This window comes from Littorina saxatilis, linkage group LG2 (genome assembly GCF_037325665.1).
Source record: "Littorina saxatilis isolate snail1 linkage group LG2, US_GU_Lsax_2.0, whole genome shotgun sequence".
NCBI classification, from domain to species: Eukaryota; Metazoa; Mollusca; class Gastropoda; order Littorinimorpha; family Littorinidae; genus Littorina; species Littorina saxatilis.
Genome location: NC_090246.1, coordinates 29,984,596 through 30,010,336, shown reverse-complemented (window position 1 = coordinate 30,010,336; position 25,741 = coordinate 29,984,596). Strand labels below are relative to the sequence as shown.

At 40.9% G+C, this 25,741-nt stretch overlaps 2 protein-coding genes across 2 annotated transcripts in view; both read left to right on the top strand.

The window, feature by feature from the left end:
- The window catches only part of LOC138952622 (microfibril-associated glycoprotein 4-like), an 8,856-nt gene extending 399 nt beyond the window's left edge, over nt 1-8,457 (top strand). The window contains exons 2-5 of the mRNA XM_070324329.1: nt 2,526-2,640; nt 5,855-6,126; nt 6,877-7,029; nt 8,221-8,457. Of these exons, the coding sequence (XP_070180430.1) occupies nt 2,526-2,640; nt 5,855-6,126; nt 6,877-7,029; nt 8,221-8,457 (777 nt within the window). The remainder of the gene's footprint in view (nt 1-2,525; nt 2,641-5,854; nt 6,127-6,876; nt 7,030-8,220) is intronic.
- A 5,462-nt stretch (nt 8,458-13,919) lies between these two features.
- On the top strand, nt 13,920-25,024 carry LOC138956075 (uncharacterized). The gene is made up of 4 exons (XM_070327543.1): nt 13,920-14,087; nt 21,275-21,477; nt 22,321-22,415; nt 24,814-25,024. The coding sequence occupies exons 2-4, from the start codon at nt 21,275-21,277 to the stop codon at nt 24,861-24,863; spliced, it is 348 nt and encodes a 115-aa protein (XP_070183644.1). The 5' UTR covers nt 13,920-14,087; the 3' UTR covers nt 24,864-25,024.
- The last annotated feature ends 717 nt before the right edge of the window (nt 25,025-25,741 follow it).

Below are 25,741 nucleotides of genomic sequence, written 5' to 3'. Positions count from 1 at the left end.
ACATGTTTTTACTTCTTTTACGTACATATATAACATTACAACAACAGCAGACACAAAAGACTATGCAAAATGCAAAAACAACACACACAAAAACAATAAACAAAAGCAACAACAACAAAAAGCACAGTAAACGTGTAGCCCATATTCAATTCATTTCAAAATTGTATAAACATACTTTTCATCATTCTCCTTTCTTAAATTTCCATTAAAAAAATATGTAATAATACTGTAACCGAGTGCCGAAACACTACGATCACCTCTGGAGGCGAAGTGCAATCAAACAGGATTGAAAATGTTCGGGCTAATTTCTTAGCCCTATAAAAACTGTTATGCAAACCCGAAGGTTTCCATGAACATACAGACAATCGGAAACCACCAGACCCCATCACAAACAGAATTCCACAATCCACGGGTGTTGACTGAAAGGCCAACAACTCGGGTGCAGAGTCTGCTGTGAAAGAAACGGTAGCCTCCCCTGTCACAATCGCCCCCGTTTGAATGAACCTCGTCCCAAAGTTCCGAACCGGGGGACCACTGTCCATCCCAAGTTCGCAGAATGGGAACAGCACGAAAATGTTTAGTGGTCATATTATGCCATTACCTGAACATATCATGCCGAGTCCCATCCTGCTCTCAGCGCCAGATGTAACCGAGTGCCGTAACACTACGATTAACTTTGGGAGGCGAAGTGCAATCAAACAGGATTGAAAATGTTAGGGCTAATTTCTTAGCCCTATAAAAACTGTTATGCAAACCCGAAGGTTTCCATGAACATACAGACAATCGGAAACCACCAGACCCCATCACAAACAGAATTCCACAATCCACGGGTGTTGACTTAAAGGCCAACAACTCGGGTGCAGAGTCCGCTGTGAAAGGAGCGGTAGCCTCCCATGTCACAATACCAACAACAAAAAAGTCCTAGCTGTTCTCTGCATAATTCCTAATCGTGAATGAGAAGGGAAAAAAATAGGAACAACATACAAGTTATCCTTAGGCTGTGTATTGGACTGTCATTGTATGCCTGCATTATTAGTTGTCAGTAATTATTACATGTGCTGATTGTTCTCTTTGCCTGCGCGCGTATAGTATGTTGGTTATGTTTGGTCATAGTATGTTTGTTTATGTTTGGTCGTTATCTTGCCTGTGCGTGTATTGTATGTTTGGTCGCTTTCTTTGCCTGTGCATGTATAGTTTGTTGATTATGTTTGGTCGGTTTCTTTGCCTGTGCGTGTATAGTATGCTTGGTCGATGTATGTATTGTAAAGCGCTAAGAGTAGACATTTTTCTAGAATAGCGCTATAAAAGTTTGCATTATTATTATTATTATTATCCTTATTTTTCTAAAGTCAACTGGCGACATGAAGACAAACGAAATGTTTTATTTCCAACTACAAACTAGAAGACATCAACCTATATTAACTCCTAAACCAAATTCCCTAAACTCAATATCAACACCAAATTCATCCTCCTCACAAACTCGACCAAAAGCAGAAAACAATCAATCAAATAACAATATCGGAGGATTAAATTGGTAGGTAGGCTTACCACTCCAGAAAAAATGTAAGCCTATTGAATGTAAAATTAATTTTACTTAAATATTCTTCTATCAAATAACTTTTTCTCAAATCTCTTTAAATGCTACCAATGTAAGAGCATACTTACACTGATTGGCATTTGAGATTATAAAATCAAACACTTTACCACTTTTAACAATAAAATAATATTGATCACGACCAAACAAAATAAACTTTTTATTAAAGGGAATGTTCTAACCATTGTGAAAATAATTGTTTACATAATTTACCAAATCATTCTAAAATGAACGTATATGATGTCAGAACTAGGGGACTGGGTGGCCGAGTGGTAACGCACTAGCGCTCGGAAGCGAGAGGTTGCGAGTTCGACCCTGGGTCAGAGCGTTAGCAATTTTCTCCCCCCTTTCCTAACCTAGGTGGTGGGTTCAAGTGCTAGTCTTTCGGATGAGACGAAAAACCGAGGTCCCTTCGTGTTCACTACATTGGGGTGTGCACGTTAAAGATCCCACGATTGACAAAAGGGTCTTTCCTGGCAAAATTGTATAGGCATAGATAAAAATGTCCACCAAAATACCCGTGTGACTTGGAATAATAGGCCGTGAAAAGTAGGATATGCGCCGAAATGGCTGCGATCTGCTGGCCGATGTGAATGCGTGATGTATTGTGTAAAAAAAATTCCATCTCACACGGCATAAATAAATCCCTGCGCCTTGAATATGTGCGCGATATAAATTGCATAAAAATTTTTTATAAAAATAAATATCCCTGCGTTTAGAACTGTACCCACGGAATACGCGCGATATAAGCCTCATATTGATTGATTGATTGATTGATTGACTCCCGACCCCCGACTCCTGTTCACACCCCACCCCACCCCACCCCACCCCACCCCAAAACAACAAGGAATTAGGACCTTTCCCGAAAAATTAACAACTGCCCAGTAAGGTAATACAGATACACAATTTAAATGAGATCTACTGATTTCAGTTGCAGACAAACTCGAATGCGCCGTGCCAGAATGGAGGCATTCCTATCAACGGCAACACAGCGTGTCAGTGCTACAATGGTTTCGTTGGCAACAACTGTGAACGTCTAATGATAGGTAAGATTAAACTTCAACTATTTAAAAAAAAAAGTGTTTAGTCAGTTACTTTGTTAGTTACTTAGTTACTTAGTTATTTAGTTACTTAGTTAGTTACTTAGTTAGTTACTTAGGTACTTAGTTAGTTACTTAGTTACTTCGTTATTTATTTATTAATTTTACTTTCCTTTTATATCCTTTTTTCTTTTTTTCTCTCTCTCTCTCTCTCTCTCTCTCTCTCCCCTCTCTCTCTCCCCCTCTCTCTCTTCCTCTTTCTCTCTCTCTCTCCCCTCTCTCTCTCTCCCTCTCTCTCTTCCTCTTTCTCTCTCTCTCCCCTCTCTCTCTCTCTCTCCATCTCTCTCTCTCTCCCTCTCCCTCACTCTCTCTCCCTCTCTCTTTCCCTCTCTCTCCCTCTCTCTCCATCTCTCTCTCTCCCTCTCCCTCTCTCTCTCTCTCTCTCTTTCTTTCTCTCTCTCTCTCTACCTCTTCCCCGCCTACTCTTCCATCTTCATCTCCTGTCGGAAAAAAAGTCGAGAATAGCAGGACGGCCCCAGCAAAATATTAAACGATACAAACCTTTTGTGCGTAAAACAGGTTGCTTGGTGCAATTCCGAAGAGAGCTAATCTATCGTTGGTTACTTTAAGGCCCAAAGAAAAGTCTGTTTACGGAACATAGGCAAAAAAATAGGGTCGGTAGGTCGGGATTTTTATTATTTTTTTCAAAAAAACATATTTTTAAGTTATTTTGCCCAAAAAACAAAGACTTGCGTTTTATTTTTTTTTTATTTTCTATTTTTTTCCCCCCCAAATACCAAAAAAAAGTCTAGAGTCGCGCGAAAAAATAGGGTCGGTCGGGATACTGTAAACAGACTCTTTTGTTTTTGCCTAACAAGGTGAAATCTATCAAATAAAATAAAAGAATAAAAGGCGCAATATAATGTTTAAAAAAAATTTAAGTGAAAAGAGAATCGGCCATTACAAAAATGGAGTTAAATGCGGTCTGCCGTTTCCAGAAAGATTCGTCTAAAAAAGAATGTACAGTCTGGATAAATTAAATCCTTTCTATGAAGTTTAAAGTATTTGATTCTACATATCAGAAATATGTTTGGTAATCGACTGCTTCGGGGTTTGAAAGCAAGCAGTAATGCATTTTAATTGCAAACACGGGTGCTGCCGTCTTGAATTTGTCTTGAACAAATCCTTTTAGGGACGTTCTATTATATCGAGCCTATTCCCAACTCTCGTACATTTTCTGAAGTGCTGTTGTGACCAAACCGAATGCGCTCGGCTTTACAGTAAACAGTATTTCGTAAAAGGTTCATCTTCGACTCCCCAAAAACAATCCTTTGTGTCATGTTTACTTTATGTCTTCTGTGATACACACATTTAACTTTTATCTAAAGTCGCGAGGAAGAACACTGAGGGAGAAGATGTTTTGAAATTGTCGAGGAACCTCGTTGGAATCGAAGTCCTTATTTTGTTCTACAAAAGCTTAATGGAATCTACATGTAGCAGATTATTTCGCACCCCGTTTGAACCTTTTCTCGTTGCTAAAAGACTTCCTGGGTGCATTATTGCCGCATCAAGATAACTTTTCAGGAAAAACTTGTATTTGCAAAAACGACGCACATTCAGCTCTTCCTTTCGAGTTTTCCTGCCGATCGTGCAAACACGCTTTCTTTCTTCCGGCATAACCGAGTTAAAGACTCGGTCCTTCCCACGGTGGCCTGGGTTTTGATTTGAATAATACCATCCCTCCACTTGGAAACTTGCCCAAATCAACAGCATGGCTGCTATCTGTGCAGAGTGGGAAGTGTTTAATGAATTAATTTCTTAACTCACACTCGCAAAAATCAATTTATTATTAAAAAAAAAAAAAAGCCCCACCATGCGCAGTAGGCATCCAGGATATTGATTTTTGGTATGTGTTCAAATCGAGGGATGGCCTGATACCATGAACTAGCCAGGGCCGATCTGAGATATCCAACCGAATTGTTATCATGGGACTGTCCCTTAAAGAAATCTTCTGTGAACTTTTCGGTTTATCCCCCTTCTTGATTTCTTAGTTTTTCAAAGCTGCTTGACCCCGCATGTCTGTTTCTCGCGTCAGTAAGATCTCATGAATATTCATCTCATCAATTATTCACGGACAATCCACACGCAATGGGCGGGTAAATCACTTTTACGCAGTTGGGCTGTCAAGGTCTGACGCCAAATGTTGAGGGATTGATGGCAGTTTAGCGGACGTTTCGGATAATCCTTTTTGCTGATTGTTCATGAAAAAGTCATTGGGTCCACGGTAGAATTGCCTGAGTGGATAGAAGAAATTGGTTAGATCTGCTTGTACGCTCGGTTAATTTCTTTTCATTGGGAGTGAGCTATGGCAATGTTACGCGTTGAAATGGAATGGCGGTTCCTGGTGTCAATACTGTTTGTTTTTCTTCGTCAGATTTACTTGATGACTTTTGGCACCTCCAAAAGTGAACGATGCGATAAAAGAAAGAATAGATCTTTAAATATAGTTTGACTTTGAATGTCTTTACATTTTGGATGTTTGTTTGTTTGTTTGTTTGTTTTTCACTATTTTTTTTTAAGAAATGTGTTCATGCGGGGTAAATATAGCTGACGCTGAACTTCAAAGTAAATATGGCAAGATAGTTGCCGCGCAAAATTTAAGCTCACATGTAATCATGGAAGAGGCAAAGACGTATGGGCTGTATCTTTAACACAACGCTTTCAAACACGAGCGCATACGTGTAGCAAAAGGGTTTCTTTTTCCAGGTATTCGTAGCTGACTAATGTCTTAAACCTCACAGAACTACAAATAGAGAAGGAAAATAAAACCCGTACCACACTCACAACAAGAGTGTTCGGAAGACGAAAAAAGTCGTGGTTTTAAAATTTTGCAGTTCAGGCTTCATGATTGTCTTTTAAAGACCGAGTTTTCTCGAGTTTTCCCTTCACTATGTGCAATGCCCCTACCCCATAATTATGTAGTCGAGGCTGTATAAAGCTTGGTTCTCTGTTTGCCATATCTATATAGTCCAATTATATAACCCTCGATAACGACATCAATTGCGATTGAGATTCATTCAGTCACGAACAAATATAAATAAATAAAAAGCAAAATGATTCGGTTGACGAATTCATGAAATGACTAATTGGTTGATTGATCAATCTACATATCAATCGATTGATTGATTGATTCATTGACTTATTCCTTGATTTTACACAGATTGCACAGAGGGCAAAAACTCCGGCTACTACCCCGCGATGAAGGGACTGTACCAAGCCAAGCCGTCCACTGCCTCTGGTCCGGTCCAACTCCGATGTGATTTCCAGGTGGACCAAGTGGTCCTCATGCGCTGGCGGGGTGACGTAGATTTCAACGTCACCAAGGCCAGTTACGTCATTGGATTTGGTGACGCCAACGCTGACTACTGGACAGGGCTGGAGAGTCTTCACCTGGTCACCAGTAACTCGCACACTTACACTTTGGGCGTTCAGGTGAGAACCCTCTGGATGGTAAGCACGAGGAAGTATTCAACTGGGTGGGAACCATGCAAGCACTGGGTCGGATTGGTTGACATCTCAAACAGGTCTCAATTTAAACCAATCCGACGTAGCGCTTGGTTCCCACCCAGGTGGGTACTTCCTCGTGCACATCACCCCTGTAACTTTGGGGTACTTGACCTTTTGTCGAGCTCTAAATTTCATCTCTGTTGTCGCACACAGCCGGGGCAAAAGAATACGATACTATTTTCAAACGATAGTTGTTCGCTGAGACAAGGACATAACTTGTTTCACTACTACAAGGGCCATCGGCTTCTTGCTTTGTGATGTTCGATTTTCGCATAATACACTTACATAGTGATTTTGTATACTTGATTATTTACGTTACTTGGATATGTTAGAGAGTAAGTGGGGACCCTGATGTAGTACTTCCTATTCTTCCCATCCTCTTTCTCCATGTTCATCACCCTTGTCTTCTTCAACATCTTACTCTTCTTCCTTTTTGTTATGTGTATCTCGAATGGAAAATTAGTGGCATTAGACCAAAGAGTTGTTGTTGTTGTTGTTGTGGTTGTTGTTGTTGTTGTTGTTGTTGTTGTTGTTGTTCTTCTTCTTCTTCTTCTTCTTCTTCCTGTTTTTGTTCTGGGTCTTCTTCTTTTTGGATTGCATAGTGTGGTCGGCATGCGTCGCATGGCGAAATAATTATGCGTAATGTTCGTGTGTGTTTTTCTTTTCTTCTCTCAGGTGACCAACGTCAGCAACAACCCTTTCTATCAGCGCTACTATACTGGGTTCAAGGTTAAGAGCAAGGCTGAAGGTTATTCCATGACCTTCACCTCTAGTTTCCCCGGAAGTGCCCCAGCCTCGCCCATGGGAGACTGTTTCACAGAGCTAAAGGTGTGTTATCAAGCAAAACCTTGGTTAAGACCTTCCAGTTTCAGACTTATCTTTTTAAGACCTTTTAATCAGATTTTGTGGGGTTTGAAGATGAGCATGTGTCTTCACTCAGCTGACAGTGAGTTACCTAACAGGTGTGTTAGCAAGTACAATGAATACCTCCTAGGTTTAGCCCCTCCAGTTTTAGACTTCTTCTCTTTAAGACTTTCTTTTCTCAAGTTTTCTCTTCAAAAAGTAAATGTATCCCTATTCAAGTGAAGGGGAGAACCCCAATAGGTGTTAGCATGAAACCCATGCTTTAATTCCATCGCAGGTTGAGTTATAAAAATAGCTGCAAGAAAACATGCTGATGAAAACAGCCGCCAGGAGGTTGCTCCTTTCAGCTCAGTTGATCCAATACCCATGGCAGTTTAGGCCATTTGTATGCACACAAGCACTACAGACACTGAAAAGCATTACCATGTACCTGATTTAAACACCATGCCAGAAGACAAACAAACAATTTCAAAGCTTGTCTTTTCTCTTTTATGCAACAGCGTGACTGCGGTCAACGTGACCTATACTCCAGGCAATACGCGGCTATTTTCATTCAGAGATGCAATGCAGATACTGCATCCTGCAATGTACAAATTAAGAACACGTGGAACTGAAACCTTAAAACCTGTTCCAAATGTTGCTTAGGGTTGGAGTGGGGGTAGGGGTGGGGCGGGGAGGGTTCTTTCCAATTGCCGTGGTGCACGTGTGAACAAAGCTGACAAACAACAAGCGCGCATTTCCAGATGCTTGAACCGACGCCAAGTTGAGATAACGAATCGACATGTTGAAACCACACACACACACACACAGCCGGAGAAAGAGCTAGTCAACGTTAGGGAGTCTAGATTCCTACTCGAAATGGTTACACACAACAAAGTTGTAATTGTGTCACAAAAAAGGGACAGAAGAACGGACCAACAGAGACAGACAAACACGCAGGCAGACAGACGCTAAAAGACAGAAAGGTATGAAGAGAGGGAGAGAGAGAGACACACATAGAGAGAAAGAGGCACATAGGCAGATAGATAGACAAAGAGACAGACAGGCAGACAAAATGACAGGCAAATAAACCGAAACAAACCTTTTTCTTTCAAGATCAGAAGTAAATCATATTTTGCCTCTCCGAAATTCTTCTTAACATCCTTCCTCTCACAGGACCTTCCTTTCTCGACCTACGACGACGACAACGACGACATCACCAGCAGAAACTGCGCAGCGGACTTTGGCGGGGGCTGGTGGTATCGCCAGGGTAGCTGCGCTCAATGCAACCTGGTGGGAGAGCTCCGCTTCGCTCTCAACCGCAACCCCGGGGCTGTGGATGACGTCTTCTGGCTGCCCGGCCTCAACCACGCCTTCTCGCCGCACAACCTCAACATGTTTCTCTACAGATAGACAGCACTGCTCATGTGCTGACTCTTCATTGTTCTTTGAATCGCTCTTCTCAGTTTCTGTAAACATACACAGGGATGGCCAAATCGTCCGCCCGGTCGCCAGGGACGAGTAAAAAATCCGCCGGGCTGGTAGAAACCGCTTGGCAACTCGCCCGGCTGGCTAATGCAAATTCTTGTCAAATGCAACACTGTTGGTAGTAATATCGAGTTTCAAAGCCATATAAACATGGCGGATGCAGCAACTGCGGTATGTACCGGGCCAGCGACATTTCTGGCGGGCTAGTAACTTTTTTTGAAGTTACTCGCCCGGTTGGCGAGTTAAAATTTTGGAGATTTGGCTATCCCTGAAAGCACTGTTCATGTGCTGACTCTTTGAATTGCTCTTCTCAGTTTCTGTATACATACACTCGCTTGATCAGCATGATCTTGTATTCATACAAAGCGTAGGCTTGGGCCCTACCTTTACAACCTCAACCTATGTTTTATGATAATTATAGAAAGATAGATACTCGTAACAGGGAACATATACAGGTGGGTTGATTTGAATCGCTACAATTAACTTCAGCATGATTTGATATAGGAACATTGGGTTGGATTGGATGATATATTCCTAGACCTTGCCTTTGTTTTAAATAACTCATCGCAATCTCACAACATGTGTACTGTACATATATAGGCTACGTTACACCTCCGAGTCTTGGATAGCTCGCATTTTTTCCCTACTACTCGTCACAGGCTCGGAAATACCCGTAAACGAAACCGAGAGAAAATATGTCAGCTATCCAGGACGAGTTGTGTAACTTTGTTTTAAAGCTACTCCTTTTTACATTATTTTAGTCAAGTTTTGACTAAATGTTTTAACATAGAGGGGGAATCGAGACGAGGGTCGTGGTGTATGTGTGTGTGTGTGTGTGTGTGTGTGTGTCTGTGTGTGTGTGTGTGTGTGTGTAGAGCGATTCAGAGTAAACTACTGGACCGATCTTTATGAAATTTTACATGAGAGTTCCTGGTTATGATATCCCCAGACGTTTTTTTCATTTTTTCGATAAATGTCTTTGATGACGTCATATCCGGCTTTTTGTAAAAGTTGAGGCGGCACTGTCACACCCTCATTTTTCAATCAAATTGATTGAAATTTTGGTTAAGCAATCTTACACGAAGGCCGGACTTCGGTATTGCATTTCAGCTTGGTGGCTTAAAAATTAATGGATGACTTTGGTCATTAAAAATCTGAACATTGTTATACAATTTTTTTTTATATATATAAAACGATCCAAATTTACGTTCATCTTATTCTACATCATTTCCTGATTCCAAAAACATATAAATATGTTATATTTGGATTAAAAACAATATCTGAAAATTGAAAATATAAACATTATCATCAAAATTGAATTTCCGAAATCGGTTTAAAACCAATTTTATCTTCTTCTTTGTCGGTTCCTGATTCCAAAAACATATAGATATGATATGTTTGGATTAAAAACACGCTCAGAAAGTTAAAACGAAAAGAGGCACAGAAAAGCGTGCACAGCGAAACCACTACCGCGCTAAACAGGCTCGTCAGTTTCACTCCGTTTTGCACAAGCGGCGGACTACGGTCATTGTGAAAAAATGCAGTGCGTTCAGTTTCATTCTGTGAGTTCCACAGCTTGACTAAATGTAGTAATTTCGCCTTACGCGACTTGCTACATTTAGTCAAGTTTTGACTAAATGTTTTAACTTTGAGGGGGGAAATCGAGACGAGGGTCGTGGTGTGTGTGTGTGTGTGTGTGTGTGTGTGTGTGTGTGTGTGTGTGTGTGTGTGTATGTGTGAGTGTGTGTGTGTGTGTGTGTGTGTGTGTGTGAGTGTGTGTGTGAGTGTGTGTGTGTGTAGAGCGATTCAGAGAAAACTACTGGACCGATCTTCATGAAACTTGACATGAGAAATTCTGAGTATGGTATCTCCAGAATTGTTTTCATTTTTTTGATAAATAGCTTTGATGACGTCATATCCGGCTTTTCGTGAAAGTTGAGGCGGCACTGTCACGCTCTCATTTTTCAACCAAATTGGTTGAAATTTTGGTCAAGTAATCTTCGACGAAGCCCGGACTTTGGTGTTGTATTTCGGCTTGGAGGCTTAACAATGAATTAATGAGTTTGCTCATTAAAGTTGTCATTAAAATCGATTTTTCGCAAACAGACTTAAAATTGATTGCATCGTATTCTTCATCATATTCTGAATCTAAACATATATACATATGTTATGTTTACTCTTAAAATGTGATCACAATTAACGAAAATAAATTAATTAGTCTTACGATAAAAATTTAAGAAATCGATCCAAAAATGAGATTTCATCTTATTCTTTATCATTTCCTGATTCCAAAAACATATAGATATGATAGGTTGTATTCAAAACAAGCTCCGAAAGTTAACAAGAATACAGAAAAAAGCGCTTTCCTGCTTAGCACAATACGCTACCGCGCTATTCTGGCGTGTTAATTTCACTGCGTTTTGCACGTGGAAGGTGAGCGATTTCCTTCACGCGGGGATTGACGAAGCTGTACTGTCTTGGTGAAAAAATACAGTGCGTTCTGTTTCATCCCGTGAGTTCGACAGCTTGACTAAATGTAGTAATTTCGTCTTACGCGACTTGTTTTTTACATTTTATAGTCAAGTGTTGACTAATTGTTTTAACGTAGAGGGGGGAATCGAAACGAGGGTCGTGGTGTATGTGTGTGTGTGTGTGTGTCTGTGCGTGTGTGTGCGTAGAGCGATTCAGACCAAACTACTGGACCGATCTTTATGGAATTTTTTCATGAGAGTTCCTGGGAATGATATCCCCGGATGTTTTTGTTTTTTTTCGATAAATACCTTTGATGACGTCATATCCGGCTTTTTGTAAAAGTTGAGGCGGCACTGTCACACCCTCATTTTTCAATCAAATTGATTGAAATTTTGGCCAAGCAATCTTCGACAAAGGCTGGACTTCGGTATTGCATTTCAGCTTGGTGGCTTAAAAATTAATTAATGACTTTGGTCATTAAAAATCTGAAAATTGTAAAAAAAAAATTTTATTCTTCATCATTTTTTGATTCCAAAAACATATAAATATGTTATATTTAGATTAAAAACAAGCTCTGAAAATTAAAAATATAAAAATTATGATCAAAATTAAATTTTCGAAATCAACTTAAAAACACTTTCATCTTATTCCTTGTCTGTTCCTGATTCAAAAAAACATATAGATATGATATGTTTGGATTAAAAACACGCTCAGAAAGTTAAAACGAAGAGAGGTACAGAAAAGCGTGCTATCCTTCTCAGCGCAACTACTACCCCGCTCTTTTTGTCAATTTCACTGCCTTTGCCACGAGCGGTGGACTGACGATGCTACGAGTATACGGTCTTGCTGAAAAATTGCATTGCGTTCAGTTTCATTCTGTGAGTTCGACAGCTTGACTAAATGTTGTCTTTTCGCCTTACGCGACTTGTTGTTTTCTTTCTTTTGTTGTTGACGTCATTCGTTAAAAAAAAAAGAAAATCTGGTACACTCTCTCTCTCTCTCTCTCTCTCTCTCTCTCTCTCTCTCTCTCTCTCTCTCTCTCTCTCTCTCTCTCTCTCTCTCTCTCTCTCTCTCTCTCTCTCTCTCTCTAAATTATTATGTAAGCAGTTGCTTCAGACCAAAATAAAATGTTTAAAAACTCTGCCTTCATAATTGTTAAACGTGAATTCTTTTCGTCCACATGGTTCATTGTTTATGATGTTGACGTTGCAGTAATTCCTCTTAATGTCGATTAAGGCGTTGGGTTCTGCCCTAAAGATTATATCAGCTTTTGCATAGTACGCAATTTCTCACCAGGAACATCCAACGCAATCAGTGTACTAAAATATTCATGGTATCTTCATTAAGTAGAAGAGGGTTGCAGTGGCTGTCACAGTTACGAATTAAATAAATTAGTGGTTAGACAAATGTTCATATCTGTCTGCCCATGCTGTGTGTGTGTGCGTGCGTGCGTGCGTGGTGTGTGTGTGTGTGCGTGTGTGCGTGCGTATATACGCGAAGATATACACGGTGACCAGGCAAAACTGCGACATGGAGAGTAAGCTGACAAAAAACAGAAACATGTAGATTCCTCATAAAGTGCATTTCCGTATCGTACGCCGTAATAATTGTACAGCCTTCATCAGATGGATTGCCCAATTGAGGTAAATAAGGCTCTGAATGGGAATAAAAAACAAACATATTTTTTGCTAGTTACGACTGTTGAGGTTAAACAACAACAAACGCAATGATTCCATAGCCAAAGAGAACAAAAAGTGAGTAGTTTGAGCGTAAACCCTGAAGTTAACTGTTTGCTGTGTAAAAAACGCACTACCCTGTTTTTATTTTTTGAACATGTATTTAAACGCAAAGGGTTCCTGCGCATGTGTATGACGTGCTACTTCCGCCACGGGTGGCTGTGTGGGAGTGCCCCCTAATGCCCCCAGTCAAATGAAAGGTCATGACATCACGGGAGACCATTCCCGTAGGACTCTGCCGGTTATCTGTCTTGTTCAGACCTGTGGCAAAAAGGGCTAACCTTAGACGAAAATCTTCTTCGTGTTTTTTGTTTTATTTTATTTGTTTATTGGTTGAGTTTTTCAAGTGAACGCCCACACGTGACCCTGTCCCTTTTACTTTTTTTTGCTTTTGTTTTCAAATAACTCGCTTCTATAGTTATCTTGCTTTGTTTTATCACAAATCAAACACCCGTAAATTGATCGTTTCTTATCGGGTCTCGGGTGCAATTGGAAACAGCAAAATCCATTTTAAATCACCGCTGAGAAAGGATTGAACAAAGCTATGAAGAGTAATATGTTGGGGGCGAGGGGTGGGGGGTCACAGACACTGACAGAAAAGACGCACACGACACACACACACACACACACACACGTACACGAACGTACTCACAAACACACACAAAACCACACACACACACACACACACACACATACCGTGGCACACACCGGCACACACACACACTCACACACACACACACACACACAAATGTTCACACATGTACACACGCACGCACAACACACACACATACACACATACACACACACACACGTATATCCAGAAACAAAGAGCTACTGCCGACGTTCCAAATTTCAGAATCAAATGTGTGTGTGTGTGTGTGTGTGTGTGTGTGTGTGTGTGTGTGTGTGTGTGTGTGTGTGTGTGTGTGTGTGTCTGTCTGTCTGTCTGTCTGCCTGTCTATATGTCTGTCTGTCTGACTGTGTCAGTGTACATATTCACGTCAAGACTAAAAGGGGTAAGGGAGGGAGCGTATGGGGCGTCAAGGGCCTTGGCAAGGATTGGCTGGCGTTAGGATGGAGATAAAGATGGACATGGTGATGCGATTAGGGGGGTGATATACTTCAATATCACCCCTGCCGCTCATCAGTCATCAGTTGAGTAATATATCCAAGCTACGAACACCGCACGTGGTCAGACGGTTCAGGGGAGTCAAAGTGATTCACGAAATCCACAGCTATATCTGCCGCGCAGACGCAGTATATGTCGCTTTACCAGACGAACACCACATCACCGGAGTCTGTCGTCTGCATCATTTTAGAGACAACTGTTTCTCTGGGTTTTTGAAGGTAAGAGTGTTTTGTGTGTGTGTGTGTGTGTGTGTGTGTGTGTGTGTGTGTGTGTGTGTGTGTGTGTGTGTGTGTGTGTGTGTGTGTGTTTGTTTGTTTGTTTGTGTGTTAGGCGTTTTTTTCTGTTTTTTTCTTCTTTCTTTCTTTCTTTCTTTCTTTCTCTCTCTCTCAACAGTTAGGGGCAGACTTCTAAGTACTCTTTGTTCTGCTTTTTTCGACGGTATTTTCTTATTCTGTCAACTGTTCAGTTTGGAGTAAGCTTGTTTTCAAACTGTGATTACTCATCTTAAATCCTTCTTTTCCGTGTAACGTGCCTTGTCATGTGCCCTTTCTATGGGGTAAATATTGAGTTGATATTATACCCTCTAATATGATGATAATACCAGTGGTGTATTCTAGTTACGTTAACCGAAAGTTTAGGTTTAGGTTAACTATATGGAACAAATCGGAGGAAAATCATCGACCGGTCAGTCCTGTTTGTTTTTATTGCATTTCACAGTTTTCGTAACAGAAACAAAGCGTTTGCTACGTGTATATTATTACACTATGGTTTGCCTTGTAACCCCGTCCTAGTAACCGGTATTTGTGGGACGTATTCTTCCTGTCTCTTATAAGCACACATCTTCCCGTGTAAACTGTTCAGCTCACCAGCTCAGACTTTTACATAGGATAAGACCATCCCTGCAATGGGACAAAAACCAAATATCAACACCCTGACTGCTTGCTGTGGTGAGTTAAAACAAAATATGAAAAATTTCTCAAAACTGTGGCTTTTACGAAAATAATTTATCGCACAATTCCATCTGTGCAAAGCGGAAAGCACACAGGCTGTCGATTTTTTTTGTAAGTGTGCCTTAAAAAGTTACACCGGTTTAAAAGACACCAAGCGCGGTCACGGTAGACGTCCCCTGTTTTTCGTTAAATTTGCTTCTGAATATGCCGTTTTAGAAATCACCATTCATCTCACCTACCCTTAAAGGTGGTCGTCTACATTTTTGCTTTTTTTCAATAATCTTATGGTTAGATTTCGCTAAAAAGTTATGTCAGATGATGAATGAACCATGGGGAAAAAAGTTATAGAAAAAAAAATATATGTAAAAAAAGATTTTATTTTTGGGAAGCGTGACTCACGCTTCCAACATTTTGTTTTCTGTTTGCTGAGAACATGTGCTTTGCCTAAAAATACTGACCAGTCAAATTCATGTCACTATGCTTATAGCCACGCCCAAACAAGTGCAGCAACAGTTTGACATTGGAGCGCTGTCCACGCTTTTTTTTTTAAACGCACGGGATTTGAGAGGAGTTTTGCGCTTGGCATTTTCCAAATAAGGATATCCTACTATGAGTACTACGCTGGAATACTACAATGAATTTTCAAACGGCTACACTGGCTTCGTCTTTCCTGATCGAAAGGGGGTGTATTGTTGATAATTGTAGATAATAGACTCTGCATTTTAATGGTCAAATGGCGATAAAAATGTAGACAAGGACCTTTAATATAATCAGAATGCCTCTTACATTCTGTTTGCCGTTTCAAACACGCTCCTCAGTTATCAACACGCCTTCGGGCGGGGACGTAGGTCAGTTGGTAGCGCGCTGGATGTGTATCCAGTTGGCCGCTGTCAGCGTGAGTTCGTCCCCACGTTCGGCGAGAGATTTATTTCTCAGAGTCAACTTTGTGTGCAGACTCTCCTCGGTGTCCGAACACCCCCGTGTGTACACGCAAGCACAAGACCAAGTGCGCACGAAAAAGATCCTGTAATCCATGTCAGAGTTCGGTGGGTTATAGAAACACGAAAATACCCAGCATGCTTCCTCCAAAAACGGCGTATGGCTGCCTAAATGGCGGGATAAAAAACGGTCATACACGTAAAATTCCACTCGTGCAAAAAACACGAGTGTACGTGGGAGTTTCAGCCCACGAACGAAGAAGAAGAAGAACACGCCTTTTACATTCCCAGTCTGGGCATTATTGATGCTTGATCATTACCTCGCTGGCATCTTGAAAGCGAATTACATCCATGCTTCTAATGTGACAGGGGAGGCTACCGCTCCTTTCACAGCAGACTCTGCACCCGAGTTGTTGGCCTTTAAGTCAACACCGGTGGATTGTGGTTTTTATAGGGCTAAGAAATTAGCCCTAACATTTTCAATCCTGTTTGATTGCACTTCGCCTCCCGAGGTGATCGTAGTGTTACGGCACTCGGTTACAGTCTATATGTGTGTCTACTTCAAAGACCATTGGGTCGACGTCCTAGTTTAAGTAAATGTCATGTTTTGTTTGGATAATAATAAACGTTCCATTAACCTATAATTCTTGTTTTCTGATTTTGTCTGAGGAATTGAAATGCTTTTCTATAAGCTGTAAACGGAATGCTCTGTGTATATTCTTTCATTTGCCGTTCGTGTTTGATGAATAGGCTTCAAGTTATACACTGTGCTAATCATGTCTTTTACTAGATTTCACTGAACAAGCCTTTTGTTTTTATTCTTTCTTTTGCTACAATCCCTGCTTTTGCAACCGTGCTTTCCCAATGTTTTAACACTGACCTTTTGATCAATGGGTTTTAGACTTAAATGTCTTGAAGCGCGGTAGATAATACGGGCGATCTTTTTTGTGCGTTCAAAATAGAAATTATTTTGTTAGCGATGTTATGTCAATGTTAGAACATGGACACATGTGTCTAAACCACTGGTTGCCATGATAATTATCAATCAATCAATATCAATATGAGGCTTATATCGCGCGTATTCCGTGGGTACAGTTCTAAGCGCAGGGATTTTTTTATTTTTATTTTTATTTTATGCAATTTATATCGCGCACATAATTATTCAAGGCGCAGGGATTTATTTATGCCGTGTGAGATGGAATTTTTTTACACAATACATCACGCATTCACATCGGCCAGCAGATCGCAGCCATTTCGGCGCATATCCTACTTTTCACGGCCTATTATTCCAAGTCACACGGGTATTCTGGTGGACATTTTTATCTATGCCTATACAATTTTGCCAGGAAAGACCCTTTTGTCAATCGTGGGATCTTTAACGTGCACACCCCAATGTAGTGTACAACGAAGGGACCTCGGTTTTTCGTCTCATCCGAAAGACTAGCACTTGAACCCACCACCTAGGTTAGGAAAGGGGGGAGAAAATTGCTAACGCCCTGACCCAGGGTCGAACTCGCAACCTCTCGCTTTCGAGCGCAAGTGCGTTACCACTCGGCCACCCAGTTCATTTAGATAGTCTAAAACCACTGTCCTCCCCGTGAAAACGGTTGGGTTCACCAGCTCAGATCTAGCCGGACTTCCAGTTGGACACATACCCACAATCATCAACCTGGATGCTTTATGTACAAGTACTGGGAGGTGTTTTGTATGTATTGATTCCCTGAAAGCCACTTGTGTCAATCTGCAAAATTAGTTCGTAAAACAAAAATCTAACTTTGCACAAGAAGCAGCCAGGTGCACACTGTTGGCGTCTAAGCGGAGGAATGGCCTTATCCAGGGCTCCCCACGGACGCTCGCCTTGGTCCCGGGACCCCCACTTTCTTATTTTAGAGGGTCCATGGACCCCCACTGCAGAATTTTAGAAGGTCCCAAGGGTCCAAAATCCGAAAAGTCCCGGTGTACTTATAAAACATTGTGGTCACTCATAGTGTACTGTGTACAATAGCTGATTATTGTAGTCTGAAAAAAGTATCTACGGTACGCACGACAAAGAACATTTAGTGCGTCCCACGACCCGCTCTTTTAAAGTTTAGTGCGTCCCGGGACCCCCTCCATCAATTTCTAGTGCGTGTTTTCGGCTTCTAGTGCGTATTATCCCATGTCAAATCCTGGACAACTCTGAGATGGTGAGCAGAACTGTTTTCACGGGAACGACTGTACGTGTCGTTAGGAGCAAAGAAAGTACTTTCAACAGCCTGCATGAGACTGCTAAGACTCACATATTACAAGAGTGTACATATTTTTCATAAAACTTGTAATCCTACATAAAAAAAATTGAACAAAGTCGAATCGTATTGCATTAAAGAAGAGTGTCTGTGCCGGGGATGGGAGGGGGGATGTGTGGGGCGAATTGCGCACTAGTTTTAACCAGGGATCGTGCAGAATCTGTCACAAACAAAGGAGTTCCGACGGCATTTTATGTGATTAGTATGAGAGTAGCAAGCCACTCCCTGCAGACTAACATGCTTTACGCTTTGAAAGGTGCCATGTCCACTGTATGCAGAACAGTTTTGATTTATTCATTCCTCTCTCTTTCTGCTATGTTCTGCTCACTATATACACACTATAGTGTGCTTACACTGGAAAGATAGATATCCAAGGGAGTTTTAGACCACGTTGAGCCATCTCATCAACAGAGTACTCCAGCGTTGGGTCCCTGTGGCGTTCTCGGGACATCTAGCACCAGCGATGCCGTACAGATAAACCGAAAGCTCCTCTTTCAATTTAATCCCATGCTTTGACTTGCTGTGGTGTCTGGTGGAACACGCCTGATCAGAGATTTGTATCTGTTTCAAGGCACTTTAATTAATTGGCTGGCATGGAGGGGTAGTTTTGTTAGTTTTGGTGAGAAAAAGAACGGTATTCACAAAAGAAGGTATCACAGTTTGTGAAAGCTTATGTTAACCACCTTTAAGGGCATATTCTACCAATATATAAAGTTCGTACAACACGAGTGTACGTGATAAATATTTGATTCTGTGTGCTTAGATAGTCACAATAATAATAATGATAATCATAATTGTTACTTAATACAAGTGTCAAGTAATTACTGCCCTCATTACAAGTTGGTTTGGATATCAAAAAGAAACTAAACGACGGAGCTACTTTAAATAATAAATCTGGAAAGCATATTTCTATGGCCCAAATCCTACAATAGTTCCAAGCGCCTTACATTACTATCAAAAACAAAGTAATCACTACCGCCCTGATATGGCCCTTCGTGGTCGGCTGGGCGTTAAGCAAACAAACACACTAAAAAAAAAAGTAATCACTGACTATTCACAACAAGGATAAATGTAGAGAAAAAAACGAAGAAGAGAAAAGAACGCAGAAGAAATCTAGAGAACGAAGATGAAATAAAGCCCTTCAAATGGCGAGTGAATGAATGACATTATTGCTGAATACGTATGTCGCGAAGAAGAGAGTATTTTGCATGCAGTATATCTGTCCCCCCCAAAAAAAGGACAATCAATATTACAAAAGACGGGTTTTTTTCTTTTTCTCGAACTCTTTATAAGTTCCACTGTGCATACATTCGCTCACAATTTATTCTCATATATGTGACGAGGAGGGATAGGCAGGCAGGCAGCATTCGAGTCATAAAAGTGCATCCTGAACTCAAGTAAAATTAGTTCCTTCCCTTCGGGTCTCATTTATCCCTGACAGGATGCCTTTGTTTTCTTCCTTTGGAGACTGAAATCGATTTTTTTGGGCATATTTAGGGCTTTTCGTAATGTGTTATTGATATAAGCAGATTCGCGATAGTTCAGTCGGATAATGATTTTTCATGGTGTTGTGTAATTTTTAAACTACAAAGGAATTGTTATGTAAGACAGTTTCAAGCGAGCTATCTTTCGCGGATGTATTTACTGTGCAAACAACTCAGTCTGAGTATGGCAAAAGTGTCACGTGATAATCAACTTTGCTTTGATTTGACAATGAAAAGACCGAGTCCAGCCATAATTATACGGTTGTAGGCAAAGTTGGGTGGACAAATGAACAGCTTGGTGAAATGGTTGAGTCTCTCAGTGGAGAATCTGTCCGTCGAGAGATGGAAGAATCGGCCATTCTGCAATCACTTTCGTCTTTTTTTCAGAAACATTAGCAAAAAACATATGGGAGATAACTCTGTTGTCTTGTTTTGATAGATTTCTGCTTTTAGCTCCTTTACTCCGCGTAGTAATGATCCATCCTGTCAGAGAGACACTGAGCGAGAGAGTGGACCGATGATTATCAGAATGATACAAGTGTTGTAATTTCCCAATTTTTCCTAAACGTTATGTTCATAAAAAGTCATATGAATCGAAAAATAATAGACAGACAGGCAGAATACGAGGTTAATATACGAGCACGCCACCATACCTAGTTGTAGAACCAAGACTAGTGCAAAATCAACATTCTAGCGGCCTCGATTCGGTAAACGTTTTCCCAATCCCTAAATACCATGATCAATGTTCTGTCAGTTTCAAACCTCCTTGGGTCATAGGTTATTGCAAAACGGTACAGAAAAATGTCACTATTACCATTTTCTATTGAATTACATACTGATCGAACGTTCGCTTAAATAAAAGAGGTTTCGGTAACATTCACTAGGGACTCAAAGTCCTGTACTGACTAAATTCTTACTACTGTAATTTGATTAGCTTAAACGTTTGTAGGATAAACTTTTGGTTCCTGAATAATTTGCATTTGAGAGGGCAAAAGTGGCACAAAGGATAAACGAAGAGGTCGAGCTCTTTCAAGATTTACCGTCTGTGTGTGTGTGTGTGTGTGTGTGTGTGTGTGTGTGTGTGTGTGTGTGTGTGTGTGTGTGTGTGTGTGTGTGTGTGTGTGTGTGTGTGTGCGTTTGCGTGTGTGTGTGTGTGTGTGTGCGTTTGTGTGTGTGCGTTTGCGTGTGTGTGTGTAGATCGGAGGGGTAAGATGATGGGTAACGGATGTGGGCGTATAGTGGATGGGTTTATGGGAGTGGATGAAGAAATACGAACAGTGAGCGTGTGACTGAAGCTGAACAGTGCTTGACGGGATTTTAAAAAAATGTCTTGTACAATCATGATGAGATGTGACTTTGTTTTACATCTGTTGCTCAAAGACCGTCCATGTATTATTTTATTTACTTCTTCAATCACTCATTCACTCAGTCATCACCCACCCACTTACTTACTTATTTACTTACTTACTTACTTACTTACTTACTTACTTACGTGCGTACGTTCGTACTTACGTACTTACTTACTCACTGACTCACTGGCTGACTGTTTTATACACCTGTTCAAAGACCGTCCATGTATTATTTTACTTACTTTTTCATTCACTCACTCACTCACACTCACACTCACACACACACACACACACACACCCACAAACGCACGCACACCCGCACGTAAGCATGCACTCGCTCTATTTGTTATTGGGTCTTTTCTTATCCGTACTCACCCCGGGACAACATTTTAATTGCAGATGAAATCAACGGCATTCTTCCTGATTGTGACTCTCGTCTGTTTACCGGAAGTGACGCAAGCGTTCATCCGCAAAACACGTGCGTTCAAAAGCTACAACTTCGCACGCCTCACCTACAAAAGAGCGGGTTCTCCCTTTGAAGACGGTGTCGTTGTGTCATCGCCTGCAAACCTTCAGCAAATCCAGCAATTAAACGGAAGAGGGTATATGACTTACAGTTCATTTTACTGCATGATATGTGTGTTCCCAGGGGGTGTCTGGTGTAGGGGTGGCTGTCTGGCTGGCTGGCTTTCTCTATGGGTGGTTCCTGCATGCCTGCCTATGCCTCTCTGTCTTCCTGTTGTCATTTCGACTCTTCCACACATAGTCTTTCTTTCTTTATTTGGTGTTTTACGTCGTTTTCAACCACGAAGGTTATATCGCGACGGGGAAAGGGGGGAGATGGGATAGAGCCACTTGTCAATTGTTTCTTGTTCACAAAAGCACTAATCAAAAATTTGCTCCAGGGGCTTGCAACGTAGTACAATGTATTACCTTACTGGGAGAATGCAAGTTTCCAGTACAAAGGACTTAACATTTCTTACATACTGCTTGACTAAAATCTTTACAAACATTGACTATATTCTATACAAGAAACACTTAAACAAGGGTAAAAGGAGAAACAGAATCCGTTAGTCGCCTCTTACGACATGCTGGGGAGCATCGGGTAAATTCTTCCCCCTAACCCGCGGGGGGGATCCACACGTAGTCTCTACAACGTTTAAACGGTTACCGATATGGGTGGTTTTTTTCTGTTTCCGGTATTCAAGCCGTGTCCGGTATGTATGTGTGTTAAAGTTTGTGTTAGTGTGTGCGTGCGTGCGTGCATGCGATGTTCTATGTGTGTGCGTATTTGTGTGTTAACTTTAATCAGATTGAACTCCGAGAGACCCTGCTTGCACCTCAAAATGTGATGCAGAAATCAGACGATAGATAAAAAAAAATGTGAACATTTCTTTCTTAAGAGGTTATTGTAATTACACGAATGTGGGTGTTTTATCCCCCAGAAGTGGTGACATCACGGTGGAGGACATGGCGGAAGTGTTGGTCAACAACCCGGAAATCCTCCCGGACTTTGTGATCACCTACATGGACAAAGACGGTCGGTACCTTATCCTTTTAAAGCTATCTTTTCATTTCCAAAAATATGCTTGACGTACGTCATTACAAGTTTTATTGATATCAAAGTACTTGCTATATATATCTTCACATACGACGGGCACTAATAAAAAACAAATTTGTTTTTACAATTCTTTTTATAAAGATGCGTGAACATGTAAATCCCCACTCGCTAGGAAACCTGCATGAAGAGTTTCATCAATTTTGAAGATGTGTGAAAATAGATATGATCGAAGATGGAGTCAAAATCGTGCAGGTTTGCGGGTAATTTTTTAACCTCCAATGGTTAATTGCACAAAAACTAAAAGAATAAGAAAGTTCAAAAAACTTAAATTCCAAAAACATAGACTGCTAGCGTTGCAAAATTCAGAATTTAAAAAAAACCAACAAGAACAGTAAGTTATTGGAACGTGTGTGACAAAGCGTGATGTGTTTGTAACGTTTTGTTTTGTCATACAATTTTCGTAACCAACCATTCTTGTTTTTTTATTGCAAAAATTAAATAACGGTTCTGCGTGGCGTCTATTGCTTAGATCCACTAACCTCGTATTAAGTTATAACTGTGCATCAAAATACCAACGACTTTGTGTATGAAAAGGGTGTACTTGTGTTAAAAACTTCACCGAATTAGGACCGCGTCACAGCCTGTCACAGCTGTTTATGCGTCGCGCGAGGTAAAGCCGTCTACGGAACATTCATTCACAAATCAGTGTGACGGAATTAATATACCTGGTAAATAAATTGAGAACAGTTAAAGTGAAATCAACGCAAAGATATAGTTTGTCATAATTATAGTGTCACAAATACCGTACGTTATGCTGTTAATATTTATGTCACAATCACCAACTTATTAGCGATAAAAACCCAGCCCTTTGTTGATAAATCGCTTCTTACAGCATTAACAAATATAGCTGCCCATTTTCGGAAGTATATTGTCTTCTCTTTCATCTTTATCAACCGAGGCCGCTGTAACAGAAAGCAATATGCTCACCGAGGACCAACAAAAAATGCTGATCTGGCAAGAAGCAACCAAACCTCGTAATTGTCATCATTTTGAAAGTGCAAAAGTACGCACAATCATAGACAGGGTGCCTCGGTGTCCGAACACCCCCGTACCGTGTGTACACGCAAGCACAAGACCAAGTGCGCACGAAAAAGATCCTGTTGGTTTTGGGGTTTTAATGTCAGAGTTCGGTGGGTTATAGAAACACGAAAATACCCAGCATGCTCCCCCGAAAGCGGCGTATGGCTGCCTAAATGGCGGGGTAAAAACGGTCATACACGTAAAAGCCGTGGGAGTTTCAGCCCATGAACGAACAAACAAAATAGACAGGGTGCCAATGTTGTGAACGTTATCTATTTTAATTCAATTCAGAGCCCCAATCCGCGCCAAAAGTTCAAGCAATCACGTCATACTTGTATGTCGTCAAACATTACCTTTGCGCTGCTTTTCTTCGAGTCTAAAAATGCACAGAGCTGCCATCCTATTTACGACTTTAGTACGTGTTTAGCATGTGCCTTTCCAAATAAGTGTTCTTAAGACTTTTCATTGTGCAATTTGCGATTGCACAGCTTAGTTACAATTTGACCATGGGTCGTCGCGTTAATCATCAACATTGATCGTGTCTCTGAGAGTGAATCGTTGCCCTCGGAAACACGAATCCATCGCTGCGATGGTTCCACATATCAAACAATCCACTGATCTGATATATAAAGGGAAGTAAGCGCTATAAATGCATACAACATGTGTAATAGAGTTAGTGGGAGTCATGCGGATAACATACACATGTCGCATGCATTTTAGATGCCTAACTTCCCTTTGTTTATCAGATCTTTAAATAGCGCTCTGCTCATTTTATTAAAATTCCTTTTGTTTGACAATCCACGTTTCATTCAAGCTCAAACCCATTCACTAAATTGTATTTGTCACATATGAAAATGTTGTTGTTAACCAGCTTGTTATCATTGAAAACTCGTGAAAATGATGACAAATAAATATTTCATGTTTACTCTCAAAATGTGCACAAACATAATTATGAAAATCGGTTTGTGCAAATTAGGTGCTATGTTTTCATGTCTCGCTGAAACCAGCTCGGCCCGTCTCGGTTTTCGGGTTTCGGCTCGACAAGCATTGCTAGTCTCGATGATGACTGATCCCGGGTTTTCAGTTTTGCCTTTAATTAGTTTGTGGCCGACAGACTGACAAAATGTTTTGATATTGCTTCATGCGACTTGTTTGTTTAGTAGTTATTGTGTTTTTTTCTTTTGTTTTTTCATTCAGTCTTTACTGGATAGAACTTATGCGTTCTACCTGTTTGGGATTCATTGAGTCTTTCTACAAACAAAAATTATCTTTATGGACAAAATATATTTGTCAGCAGGTGACGGACGCATCAGTGCCAGAGAGCTCTTGGCATCCCAGGGTCGCTGATGTGATCACCTGCTAAAGAGTACCTACGCTTCATGCTGATCACAAAATAGCGCAATGCCCGTCCCGAGTTTGCCTTCATCCAAGTTTCATCTTCGTTTCCTGGGGTTTTATATCCGCCGTTTCTGTTGTCAAAATGATGAGTAAAGTGAGAGTTGAAAGCCTGTTGTCTCTTTTGAACGGGTACGGTAAAAGTGAGTGAATGGGTGAGTGGGTCTGTTCGTCTGTCTGCCTGTCTGTCTGTCAGATAGTGCATTTTATAACTAGCAAGAGTGTGGTTGCTTGCTTGTATGCTTAGCGATGAGCAACATGGGCAACTGATTCTTTTACTGCTTTGAGGTATAAGATAACCTTGGCGTAAAAAAAAGAACCAGGTCAAACAAATCGTTAGAGAGAGCGGGGCTGGTGTGTGTGTGTGGAGGGGGGAGCGGGGGTGGGTACGTAGGAGTGATGGAGTCGAATGCCCACCACTTCGCTGCCCTTTGGATGGCATAGGAACATAATATTGTCCATCTGAACTCTTCGGCTGTCACACAGCCTCAGCGGTGTAAGATTTGAGGAAGAAATGCGGCCTTTCAAAAAAACGCCATTCAACAATCTTGCTCATTCGGTGCACATTGTATACAATGTGCAACTTTATGGTCTTGCTCATTGTATACAATGGGCAACAGTTTTGCTCATTGTATACAATTAGCAAAACTTGTTGCTCATTGTATACAATGAGCACGATATGCTGCTCATTGTACATAATGCGCAAATTCTACAGAATGGATACGACATATATATATAACGATGGGAAAAGCCCTGGAAGTAATTAAACTAATTAAATAGGACTATATGTCAGCCTTTAAGGGTACCGTTCTTATCGCGTACTGTAAGCA